This window comes from Populus trichocarpa, chromosome 14, assembly GCF_000002775.5.
Source record: "Populus trichocarpa isolate Nisqually-1 chromosome 14, P.trichocarpa_v4.1, whole genome shotgun sequence".
Classification (NCBI taxonomy): domain Eukaryota; kingdom Viridiplantae; phylum Streptophyta; class Magnoliopsida; order Malpighiales; family Salicaceae; genus Populus; species Populus trichocarpa.
In genome coordinates this window covers 11,963,306-11,976,254 of record NC_037298.2, presented here as the reverse complement: position 1 = coordinate 11,976,254, position 12,949 = coordinate 11,963,306, and the positions used below count along the sequence as shown (strand labels likewise).

The following is a 12,949-nucleotide window of genomic DNA, read 5'->3' as shown; positions in this document are numbered from 1 at the left end:
TACAACTTTTTATATAGAAAAAACTACAAAACCTAGTAATATTGAATAAGAAAAATAAACTAGGAAAACTATTCACTTCAAATAAAAAAAAACTAGAAAATCATAATAATACAAAATAGAAAAATATAAAATTAAATAAAAAAATAAATATTTTTCTAAAACGCTCATGCATCACCATCGTTATCATTAACTCCATCATTACTATCACTATTATCTTCGCAAACATGTTATAATTGTCTTTACTATCATTACAACTACTTCTATCATATCAAACTTACTATAACCACCATTATTTATTAAAGAGATTATAATTATAAAACAATTGACAATATTATAATTTTTCATCACTTTTATTATTATATCGATTATCATCAGTACTATCATTGTTGTATATGATAGTGCCATTTAATTATATTGATTAAATTACATAACGTAATCACTTTTTATAATGTTTTTAATTAACATTTGTATTATCATATTTCTTAAATTAAGTCTGTATAAAAAAGTTTCTTCATGATTCTTTGTTAAAAATACAAACAATGATTAAAAAAATATGTTTTCGTTTTCTAAAGACAGAAAGTGTTATCGAATGCGCTCTAAGGTTAATTCTTTTTGTTTTGAGCAGAACAATGAAAAAGATACATACATTCTTGGGTTGTTGAAGACATTGTCATACAAATTAGTTGACAAAAGTTTCTATGGTTTAATATAATAAATAAAATTAAATATAAAGAAAGAAAAATAAATTTATAAAAAAAAATAGTAAAATTAAAGAACTTTCAAGGGAGAAAAAAAAGGCAAAATTAAAAAAGAAGAAGAAGAAGAGGTTATTTGTTTTGGCTTTATTAAAAAAAAAACCAAGATCACTATCATAATTTTTATTTATTTATTTATTATTATTACTATTATTTTTGGCTTTGAAATATTTTGACAACCCGTTATTGCTTCTCTATATTTTTTGAAAGCAAACAACAAAAGCAAAGCAAACAAATTTAAATATATGAAAACTAGGATGATAAACAAATCAACTATAAAAGAAATGAGAGTGATTAAATCAAGATTATGGAAGTGGTCCAAGGCATAGGATCACGATAATAGAGATTAATGCAGGGGACGGTATTGTACACATGGACCATATACGCCTGTATGGTCGACCTTAGCTACCGGTCCGGTCTTGGTTCAATTGTTCAAGGAGTTAAAGTAGTATTTGGTATAATGGATGGTATTATATGAACTGGAGTCATATCTTATGTTTGGTGTCCATCGAGCTCCAATAGACTGAATAATTTATTTTATTTTATGTTTGGTGGACATGAGACAAGATATAATAATATACTGTAATGACAATAATACTTCTATTTTGTCTAATGTTTGAAGTGTAGATTATAACATATATTGTTTTTTAAATTTAAACATAAAAAAAATATTCAAATATAAGGTAAAAATAAAATATGAAAAATTTTATTTTACTTTTAATATGTATCATTGTCAAACTTATATATTTAAATAAAATAATTAGATATGATTTTTTTTCACTTTATTCTATATTGAGTGTTGAAATTAAAAATATTATAAAAACCCTGGTTATAAAACCTGGACTGACATGGAGGGTCGACTCGGGACCCGACACACCCACGGCCTGAACCGGTCCGGGTTTAAGAAAAAAATAGAGGAATGATTGACCAGACTTGACGCTATCAAAAACCCGGGTTGACCCGCAACTTGGTCAACCCGAGATAAAACACGAGTAAAAAATTCATTGATTTTTTTGAATTTTTTTTTTGTCAAAACTAGGTTGCTTTGATTCTTTTAAAAAGAAATTGGGTCAACTTAGGTTGACCCTACCGACCTGTGACCGAGGCCTTGCCTAGAGTCGATCCCAGAGTCAAGTTTTAAAATTATAATAATAACCATTTTTGTTCTTATTTTGACCCGGGTCAACCCGAGTTAATCCTTTTGAACCGTGACCTAGACCTTGCCCCAGATTGACTTCCTAGTCAGGTTATGAAATTATGATCAACCCGGATTAACCCTTCTAATTGTAACTCGAGCATTGCCCCATATCGATCTCCGAGCCATGTTTTAAAATTATGATAATAACTATTTTTATCTTTACACTGACTCGGGGGTCAACTCCAGCCTTGTCTCAATTCAATCCCTAAGTAAGGTTTTAAAACTATAACAATAATCATTTTTATTCTTATATTAACCCAGGAAAACCCGAGTAGACTCTCTCGACTTATGATCTGAGCCTTGTCTCTAGTTGACCCCTGAGTCGGGTCACCACTCATCAATCAAAATGATATGTCAATAACAAAAGTTTGGGTTTAAGAAAAAAAAAAATAGCGATAAGATTGATCCAGGTTGACATAGAAAAAACTTGAGTTGACCTATAACTCGGATTTATTCGTCAAAAACTCGTTGATTTTTTTTCTCGTTTTTATCCTCTTAAAGAAATTAATTTTAAATGAAGGGAAGTATAATTATTTCATAAATAACAATTCTTGTTCAGATAATTAGATAATTTTATCTTACCTCTTTTAATGAAACAAAAATTTCTATCTCATGATTAAAATGGAAAAATGTTTTGAGCAAATCTTCAAACATCAAAAGCATCTTTCCTTGGTATCATAAACCAGATTCATCCGTGAGATATTATTTTGTAGTAAAGTAAATCTAAATCCAAGATTGAGTAAAGTCTTTGGATAGTAAAGTCTTCAAAACTATCAAAGGCCTAAGAGGAATGATTTTCCATTGCAATCTAATTAGAGTATGATCCAAAGAGAACATCATGGGATCCACTTGTAACATCATAATCTTCAACCTGTACGCCCACCATCAAGACAGCGTTGCCCCAAGTGGGACCTATTTGGTCGTCTCCACGTGGATGTGTCCATGCCACTTATTCCGGTGAGAAATTGTTACTGCTTTTGTTTTTCTATTTTAAAATTATTTTTTTAAATTTAAATTAATATATTTTTTAATATTAAAAATATTTTTTTAAAATAAAAAAAATATTACTTTTATATATATAAAAAAACATTTTAAAAAATAACTATTACGACATTTTCAAATATTTTCATTAGCACAACATTTATCTCTTTTATCAAATAAGGGGTCTGAGAAGTAGAGGCGGTGCAAGAAAAAAAATTAAGAAGTGTCAAATTAAAAGAATCATTTTAAAAAAATTAAAATTTTAGTTATTTTATACAAGGAAGAGGTTGAGAAAATTTTCCTAGCAGGAAATCCCTGTCTCCGCCACTGCTGAGAAGGACAAATTTTGTTCATTTGTCGAACTTTACTTGTTGATCAAGTTTTTAATAATAATAAGAAAAACTTTGGGAATCATTTTTTTTTTAAATCCTCTTTATGATGAGGTGGATATTTACATGTACAAAAAATAAAATAAAATCACAAGACAAGAGTTTGGTTAATGAGATAGGAGTTGTGGCGTGTAATTTAGAATAAAATTCACACAAAATATTATTATATATTCTACGAAAAATAATGTTGGTTTATGGTATCTGCTTCTTCTTCTCTGAGGGGAGGAGGAGCTGCCTAGACGAACACATGAAGAAATTTAATGGAGTTGGATGTATTCTCGGGTGGGCAATTAAAAACGGAAAAAAATGAAAGGGAGAAAGACACGTGTAAATATAACATGGAATTCAAGCCATGGCTGTGGTAATTTTACATTTATTTAGGAAAGGTGCCTCTTCCATTTATGGCACCCAAGAAAAAAAATGGAACCACTTAACCAGGTAGAGAAGAGAAGGCGACGAAACCGACCCGACCCGGACCCGGGCCCGGAAAGTCAGTTCCATTATTATTGATTATTGTATCTTCAGTGTTTGTTAAATTACAAACTCAAATTCGGCACCCCTTTCTCTCTCCTCAAAAAAAAAAAAAAAAAAAAGAAGGAAGAGATTTTTTCCTAGATCTCAAACGTGAAAAAAATTCCACTCGCAGACTCCCCCTCCCTCTTTCTGTTTGTTTCCATAGAAAACAAGAAGGGAAAACAAAATAAACCTTGTTTTTTAAAATAAAGGGAATCAAAAAGAAAAATTGAAGTCCTGATTATCGATCCGTCACTCACTTACTCTCAGCTGTCTGTTTCCAAAAGAAAATTCATTTCCTTTTCTTTTCCAGGGAATCAAAAACAGAGGTTTTGGGGATTTGGAGTGGAATTGGGGTGTGTTCGGTTGTGAATGTTTGCTAAGTTGTAAGGAAATGAGCAAAGAAAGGCCTCCTGAGCCTCTCGATTTCTTCATTTGGACTGTTGAGGTATATTTCTCCTTTACTCCTTTCCTTTTTAATTCATTAGATTTTATTGGATCTTGTGTTAGATCCTGTCACTACTCTCATAATTGTGATCACTGCTCAGATATTATTATTATTATACTCACAGCTTCTAATTTCAGTGATTTTGATCGTGATGGAAATCTGTGATTGTGATGATTGATTGTGCAGGTTTTTTTTATTTTTCATCTGTATTTTTTAATGCGGTTAGGCTGTGGTTTGTGAAAAATGAAATTGGTGTTTGATTTCTTTTTTCCTGGTGGAGTTAGTCAATTGGAACAACAGGTGTATCACCTTCTAAGTTTCAATTTCTTTTTGCTATGAAAACGAATCAAGAAAGAAAGACTCATCAGTCAAATCTATAATTATGAACTAGCAATGAATTTGAGGCACCTTTCTTTATATCAGTCTGTTATGTGCAAGTGCAATTCACAAGGATTCTATGCTAGAATTCTGCTTCACTCTGACATCAAGTGGTTGTGGTTTTCTATTGTAAGCTGAGTTTCTTTTAATTCCCCATTTCCAACCAATTTGACAAATTAATTGAATTTAAATCCAATTTAGTTTTTAGTGATCAAGTCAACATCGGTTTGTTTGCTGGATTGAATTGAAGATGATTTTCTATGCTATCCCTTGTAGAATAGTAATACCAACTCAATTCATTTAGTCCTACTCACGGGACTCCTGATGGGGGTGTTAGCAATCAACTTTTTTCTCAGTTATCTTGTTTTTTGTATGAAGTTCTGAAGTTTGTGTTTTTCTAAATTCTCAGTTTGTTAAAACGATCTCTTGGAGAGAGCTTTTTGTTGAGCAATTGTGGTTGAATTGTTCAATCTTCAATTACTTAATCTCTTTTTTTAGTTATTGTGTGAATCTTTGTGTTGCCTCTGTATAAATAAATCATTTACTCTCTTTTAGTGGCCATGGGATACCTATTTGCAATAATGTGGCTTCAATTTTATTCTGAAATTTAGAGGTTGAAATACTCCAATTTGGGCACTTTAGTAGATTGTACATCATGCATGGAAAGTTGAGCATTAAACAATGGAGTAAATAAGTTGTGTACGGGAAATTAAGAATTCTTAGTTCTACATATTTTCCATGCATTTGGGGATTTTTAGTCACAACAGCAGTATTCTTTAGTCATCAGTTTCAAGCCAAAGTCAACTTGGTTTAGCATGAGGAGACAGGTATAAGTAATCTTATTCGTCTGAAAATGCATGCTTCTCAAGTTACCCATCATCTATAAGTAACTTCACAAGTCAGCTCGAGTTAATCGCCATTTGTAAATAAGTTCATGAAATGATTTGGAAATGAGCACCGGCTTTTGAATAATCCTGCTGTAAGTAGATCAAACTCAATCTAGAAGCACATCACGCCAAATAGATCTAACATTTTTTTTTGGATAATCAACCATTCTTTGGACAATGTATAGGTGACAGTGATTATTTGTTTCCTTTTTCACATGTGAATTTTTGTGAAAGAAACTGCTTGGTGAAATAATTTTTTTGTTTTTTCTTGGTAACTGTTTTCATCCATCTACAGCTAACAAGCAGTCCACTATTTTACATAAGTGCATGTTTCTTGACTTATATCTGTTCTTCATGCCACTTTGAATGACATGTATCTTGTGTGCTTCTTGTTTTGTTTTCTAGGATGTTGGTTTGTGGTTAGAAGAAATAAATCTTGGCAGCTACCGCCAAATTTTTAAAGATAATGGTGTGAACGGAGAATATCTGGAAGGCATGTCCATGTTCACAACTGAACAGATTTTACGGTTTATAAGGCGGTGCCACATGAAGTGGGGAGACTTCATCACACTATGTAAGGAGCTCAGACGAATAAAAGGTTCTCCCTCTGTCTCCAAACACTCATGTGCCGAGTGCAGACATACACACACTTTCCACATGCACGTGCTGACATGTGTAATTGTATCCTAGTTGCCATGTCATTGAAAAGTTAACCCATTGCTTGCGAACTTCTATATATCTTGCTCTTTGGTGATTCATTAGAGACCTGATCTTGTTCTTATGCTCCTTATATTGCATTTTGGTTAAAATATGGGATTTCTTTCACGGATTTCTGCCATGGTCATCTTCAACATCCTATAACTTGTTTTGTGCATATAACTTAAAGAGTGAATGAATTAAATTTCTGTTACACTTTTAAGCAACCTAAGATCAGAAAAGTTGTACCTTTAGCAAAACTTCATTGCCTGTCATTGCATATTTACCACACCAACCTTCGTGGAAAAATGGATCTCACCCGTTTAAATGTGATGGGTGCTTTGATGGTTCTATATCTACTTTTGAAGCCTTGTTTTAAAAAACTTCACTATTCTTGTGCTTGAATGAAGGGAAGTTGATTGAGATAAAAGGTTCCAAAGGGATTTTGCCCCCTTTTCTATGTTGAACAAAAAGATAGGTTTCACTGAAGTTGGGATTCTTTCACTTCAATGGGGCATCTCTAGGAAATTGGCTAGCGGTTCACACTTCATGCATCTCATGTTTTCTAATAAGCTGAAAAGTAAGCATTTGAAAACACATGCTGTTTGGAGTGCTTCATTAAACATCATAATGAGACCCTAATACTTTGAATTTGATTATTTCTTTCCTTGTCAGACGTAGCTTAAACAGAGGAATGGATATACTTTTGAAATAAAAATGGCATGCTTATTCATCTCATGTGTCCACATCTTTGATTATTGTTGCATTTGAAAATTACACATCATGGTGCTATTTTCTCCAAACAATCATATATGTGCCCTGTTAGCTTGAGTTTGTTTTCTACATACTTAGCTCAACCATGTAATGGATGTTCTTTTAGAATAAACATTATGGCTTCCATTCATTCCATCCACCGAATCATTTTAACTAAATTGAACTTGGATGAATATCAATTGACTCTTAACTAGTAACTAATTGGGATTGAGACTTAATTGAGCTAAGTTGGGTCTTCTTGAGCAATAGACTTTTGGAATATGGTCAGGTAGACAATTTGTCCTTTTCTTCCATTACCCTCTGAACTGTGACTAGATTAAGCTGCATGTTACTGACACCAAATGAATTCCAGTGGCTTGCCTAAAAGGAGAGCAAAAGGTTCGCCGGCCATGGTGGGTTCCGTCCTGCCTCTCCGCAATCTTTGTCAAGGTTGCAAAGCACAACAGACAGTCACGAGTTGTTTCCTTGAAGCTGGAACCATGAAGCAAGATGTTATATGTATGTATTTGTAGCTTTTGTTTTTGTTTAGGGAACAGAAAGTAGTGCACCCAACTTTTGTCTGCAATGTGGCAAATTCTTCACTGGAGAATTTCCTTTCACATAAAAGCCCTTTTATATATTTATTTCTGTTGATTTGTAGTTGTATTTTCCGTTTGATCTCTGGAGCTGAATACAATGATGAGTGTCGCATCAAAGAAACCACTGTAATATGGATCAGTTGTGAAGAAATTCACTCCTCAACAGTATCTATAGAAATGTTATAGCTTTTATTTTCCCTTTGGATTTTCAGGTTACTGGCAGTTCGCCCTATGTTTTTGTTGTTCGCTTGTTCATGTGTAATTTTGGAAACCCTTTAATGGGAAGAAAGAGCTCCCCTTTTCCGTGGTGTAACTTTCAAGATTATCTCTTATAATGTATGATGATTCCAAGTTTTGGCTCTGATATAAGTGCGGTGAGAGTCCTTGCAGATAAAAGGATGGTGTGGTCGGACCAGGGCGGATGCCTACAAAACATTACAGAGCGTAGGCTTTTTTACCTGTTCCATGCATGTAAATATAGAGCTTAGATTCAAGTAGAGGATTTCACTGTTGTCAATGAGAGATATGGACTGAAGTCATTCACCCACCTCGCTTGTTCCAGCTCCCCAGGTGCCATTATTACATGTTTGGAAGATGGAGACGGGAAATGGGCTTCTTGTTCTTGTATCATGGATGTCCTGCCAAAAGCTGTCTGATACAATGAACCAGAAGCTGTAACAGTGGCACTGTGTTCAAACAAGTTGTATTTTGCGCTTGTCCTCTTCGCTACAATGCCTGCATAATCTTCCGTGATGCAAAGCTGAAGTGCATTTGCATTGTCAATTCTGGGCAGAGGTAGGGTTGGATGATTGGTATAAAAAAACAAGTACCGTCTCCGAGGTGTGATGATGAAGAAAAAAAAAAGAAGCAGCAATTTATAAAGACCACTTCACTTTGTATGATTTTGAAAAATTATTAAAAAAAAATGAAAAAGGTATCAATAAATCCCTGGAAAACTGATGGAGTTTTAGTTTGCAGACCAAGGGCTTGGTTGTGAAAATGAAAAAAAATAATTGCTTAGTAAATATTTGTTGCTTTTTTTTGTTCTTGTTGTCTGGTTAGAACTCCCAAAAATGAAAAGAAAGTATATGGATAGGGAGACGTACCTCTCTTGGATCATCTGCAGAAACAGACTCTTTATCTGGAGGCACTTATCATCTTCGCCATCAAAAGATTGTGTTGTTCTTGAACTTCCTCCAAATTGTGTGGATGCTGAGTGTCATCTGGGATCATGCAGCATCCAGGGGTAGGAATAAAGCTGTACGAAGTTGCAAGTCTGTTGGTATTGTAATGGATAACCAAAAAACTCAAGCTGTTATATAGCCCGCATGCAAAATATAATAAATGAGCCACTGATATTATACCCGAGAGGAGAAAGAAATAAATTGAGGGGTTGGTTTGAAAATATAGCCCGCATGCAAAAATCAAGAAAAAAAGAGAAAGAAAAAAAAGAAAAGGTCATTGGTCACAAATAGAAGGTTCGCTCATTACACGCACTGCTGTAGAAGGGTGTTTTTGGCAATCTTAATTAGCCGCACGCACCTCTTTAATGTGGCACAATGGATGACACTTGCTTTGTATATGCCAACTATTTTTTTTTAAATTAATAATTTTTATTTGTAAAAATACCAAATTACCTCTCACTATACCTAATAATAATAATAATAATCCTACAGCATAATGATGAAAATACCCTCTGCCTAAAGGCATATATATTTTCCTTCCAAGGGAAATTAGATCTTTTCACAATGCTTTTAAAATGAAAAAGATGAAAAAAACCCTATGCATAAGTTAAAGAATTTTTATTTCAAGGGTGAGCATGTCATCTTATTGTGCATTTAAATGTGAAAATATAAAAAAGCTCCTCTACACTAGACTTATATATTTTGTTTTCAATGGTATTTAAGTCATTTTACTATTTATAAATGAGATGAAAGTAACATATTGTTCTTGGTCAATCTTAAAATGGCGAAAGGATCCTTGTGTAAAGATCGTTTTACCCCAATGAGTTAGCTTAATGGTTTTTTTTTTGTTTGAAAGGCAAAAAAGTAAAAATATTGTTCTCGTCTACAATGCTTTGTGTCTAGGAGAATTGTGTTTCATCAATGGCTTTTATTTTTTAAAAAATTTTAATGGTGAGTTGTGGCACTTTTATTACATCTTCATTGGCATTTAACTTTGTAATGTGTATTAGGATATGGTAGATTTATTGATGCGACAAAGCTTGTAGAAACTAAAGATTTTAAATATTTAGTTGAGGATATGAAACTACTAGACGACAATCTAACCTAAGTAAACTATGTTGATGACCTAACATAAATTTTTATGGAACTACTGGAATAGATCTAGGTTCAAGAGGAGTGTTGGTTACACCAAACAAGGTTAGCATCTTAAAATTAAGATAATGAGAGATCTAATCGTTAGATCGGACTTAAATTTTTTCAGGAAATTCTATATGCAGTTTTCAAATTAGAAACCACTTCATCACTTATCGGATCATTGAATCTTCTAAAATTAAGCCCAAAAATATTGTTTGGACCAATTTTGTTATTTTCCTAGAATTTTTTGGATTTATTATTTTTATTTTGGATTCTGTTATAGTTTCTTTAATGTTTTCGGACTTTAAGTTGTTTCCTATTAGATGTAAGTTTTCTTGGCCTATTTAAAGGTTTTGTAAACCTTTTGAGGGGGCAAAATATATTTAAATTTCAAAGAATGAAATTGTAAATTTAAAGTTTACATCTAAATGTTGGTGCTTATTAAAATTCATGTGTTTCCCGTGTTATTTCTATCTTTCTACCTTTCACTGCATCATTTATCCTCCTAAGGCATAGATAATAGTCGATTTTTTGGGGGCTAGGGCTACCCAACGTCTCACATCTCATGCTTTTCGTCATGTTCCTTGAAGGATTCTAATCGACAATTTTTTCCATTGAAATAATGTTTCGGTATTAGATTTCATCTAGATTTAAATGTTTCAAAGATGTGTCTTATAAAATTATTGGCATTGATAGTAATTCAGGCATTAAGAAGGATTTAACTGTGTAGAATATTGGAAGAAAACTAGAGTTGTGAGAGTTTATGGACAATAATGCAACAAGAAATTTTTTTTTGAGTGGCTAGGTGAAAATGTCTGCAACTTGGTCTTATAACTCCCTTAAACTTGATTTCTTATAACTCCCAGCATATCTCTCATCTTAGCGAAAACATCATGTTTGAGTGGTTTAGTGAAAATGTCTGTGACTTGGTCTTGGGTCTTCACATACTTCACTTCAACTACCTTGTTTATAATATAATCTCGTAGGTAATGAAATCTTGTGTTAATATGCTTACTTCTATCATGAAACATAAGATCCTTTGCTAAAGCAATGACTGATGAGTTATCCATATAAATTTATGCAGGCTTCTCTTGTGACATTCATAACTCCTTTAATAATCTTTTTAGCCTGACATGATAAACACATGTTGTAGCAGCTATATAAGTTGATAATATGACTATAGATTGCTTATTCAAACTTTATGTGATTGTTATGTCTCCAATGTAGAAGACAAAACTTGTAGTGATCTTTTTATCATTCATATCTCCAGCCCAATCACTATAACTATAACCCATAATATCAAAGCTGTTAGAGTAACCATATAATAAGCTAAAATCTATGGTACATTTGATTTATCAAAGAATTCGCTTCAAAGCTTTGAGATGTGTCATAGTTTGTGTCTAACCTACTCACAAGTCATATTCTAAAGAGAATATGTAGACGAGTGCATGTTATCTCAAACTCCCAACTAGGCTCTTGAATGTTGTAGAGTTTATCTTCTCTCCTTCATCATTCTTTGACATCTTTACTCCACACTCAACTAGAGAATTCACTTTTGCACAATCCTCTATCTTGAACTTTTTGAGAATCTCTTTTGCAAACTTTTTTTGATTTATAAAGATTCCATTTTCTACTTGTTTGATCTCAATTCCTAGGTAATAGGTCATGACCAATATTTGTCACCTCAAACTCCCTGATCATTTCTTGCTTGAAGTCTCCAAACATCTTTGGGTTACCAAGTCATCCACATAGAAGCATATAATAAGAGTACCACCCCTTTCTTTTATCTTTACATAGATAGTATATTAATGGGAGCATTTTTCAAATCCATTATTCAAGAAATAACTATCAATGCGACCATACCAAGCTTTTGAGCTTGTTTCAATTTAGGATGACATTTCGGGAGATATATTAATTTAACCCATTTTATGAAGTAAAACAATTATGGACAAGTAACACATCAAACCTAACCATATATTTTTTCTTTGCAGGACAATCTTTGCTAATAATCATGGAACATGGAGAAAAGTTGATGGAATAATTCAACTAAGAGAACTGCATAACACAATTAGCTAGAACAAGTTGAATATGAGCGACTCTCCACATTCCAATTTAGAAGCTCAAACTTAAGGTATGTTATATAATCTAATTCAGTTAGTTGGTAAAAAGCCTGGCTCTATATGGTTCTTCTCACGAATAAAGACAATGCTAAAGTGTTTTATAGTAAGGTTTTTGATCTTGAAGAAGAATTTTATTGCTTAGAAAGTTACTTAACATACATAATAAATGAAGAATAGCCTTTTGAGGTTCAGATCTAGAGAGCTTGTGAGCTAATAAATATAGTTGTGTTTATATTTGGTTCTGCTATGCTCTATAGAAATGAGCATTATATGTAGTACCTGCTATCTCAGGGCTTAACATCATGGCATTGTCAACTTATGGTGTGGAAGGGACTATAAAGAATTACTTTTTTAATGCTTTATCTGTTTAATTGAACATCTGGCCTTGAACTTTTTGCAAAAGGATTTATGTGCTCATCTAGAAGTACTGGCTATATTTATACTTGAGGCATGTGTTGGTGCTATCATAGCTAAAGTTGAGCGAGGATAACATAAAGGACTGCTAGATAAGTATTGAAAGACATGATTCCCTTATTGACTCCCTCTACAAAAAAGTGAAATATTTCATGGAAGACGGACGTCGGGTTAATCTTTATTTTTCTATAATTTTAAATCTTATGATCTTGAAGTTAAATATTTATAGATTTTTAAACTATTTCCTCGTAGGTTTTGAATGTAGGAATTAATGAGCCAGATGAAAAAAATCCTTAGAAAGCTAATCAAATTTGTCGTCCATTGCAAAAAAACATGAAGGGTACAATACTATGTGTTTTATATGTTATGCCATCAATATATTTGGGAACCTCTCTGTACTAAGAAATTCATTCCACCTCATTCTTCCAATCTATGAACTCCTTTGTTTGTAAAGTTCTTATGAATTGAGGGAATTTAATATAAAATCTAAAATCTTCATA

The 12,949-nt window shown here is 32.7% G+C and overlaps 1 protein-coding gene across 3 annotated transcripts; it reads left to right on the top strand.

The window, feature by feature from the left end:
• The first annotated feature begins 3,562 nt into the window (after positions 1-3,562).
• LOC7455998 (uncharacterized) lies at positions 3,563-7,910 on the top strand. 3 transcript variants are annotated; one of them, XM_024585035.2, is made up of 4 exons: positions 3,744-4,284; positions 5,955-6,147; positions 7,372-7,517; positions 7,810-7,910. In XM_024585035.2, exons 1-3 carry the CDS (start codon positions 4,231-4,233, stop codon positions 7,500-7,502), a joined length of 378 nt encoding a protein of 125 aa, XP_024440803.1. In that variant the 5' UTR covers positions 3,744-4,230; the 3' UTR covers positions 7,503-7,517; positions 7,810-7,910. The 3 variants fall into 3 exon arrangements, with proteins under 3 accessions (XP_002321188.1, XP_024440803.1, XP_024440802.1); XM_024585034.2 differs by lacking the exon at positions 7,810-7,910 and adding an exon at positions 7,660-7,794; XM_002321152.4 differs by lacking the exon at positions 7,810-7,910 and having other exon boundaries at positions 3,563-4,284; positions 7,372-7,794.
• Positions 7,911-12,949: the final 5,039 nt, after the last annotated feature.

What these genes read in the sequence shown, in the direction of transcription:
- LOC7455998 (XM_024585035.2), top strand. Translation starts at nt 4,231, where the DNA reads ATGAGCAAAGAAAGGCCTCCTGAGCCTCTCGATTTCTTCATTTGGACT. An exon ending in TCTTCATTTGGACTGTTGAG is followed by an intron (nt 4,285 to 5,954) that starts GTATATTTCTCC and finishes TTTGTTTTCTAG; the next exon opens with GATGTTGGTTTGTGGTTAGA. An exon ending in GGAGCTCAGACGAATAAAAG is followed by an intron (nt 6,148 to 7,371) that starts GTTCTCCCTCTG and finishes AATGAATTCCAG; the next exon opens with TGGCTTGCCTAAAAGGAGAG.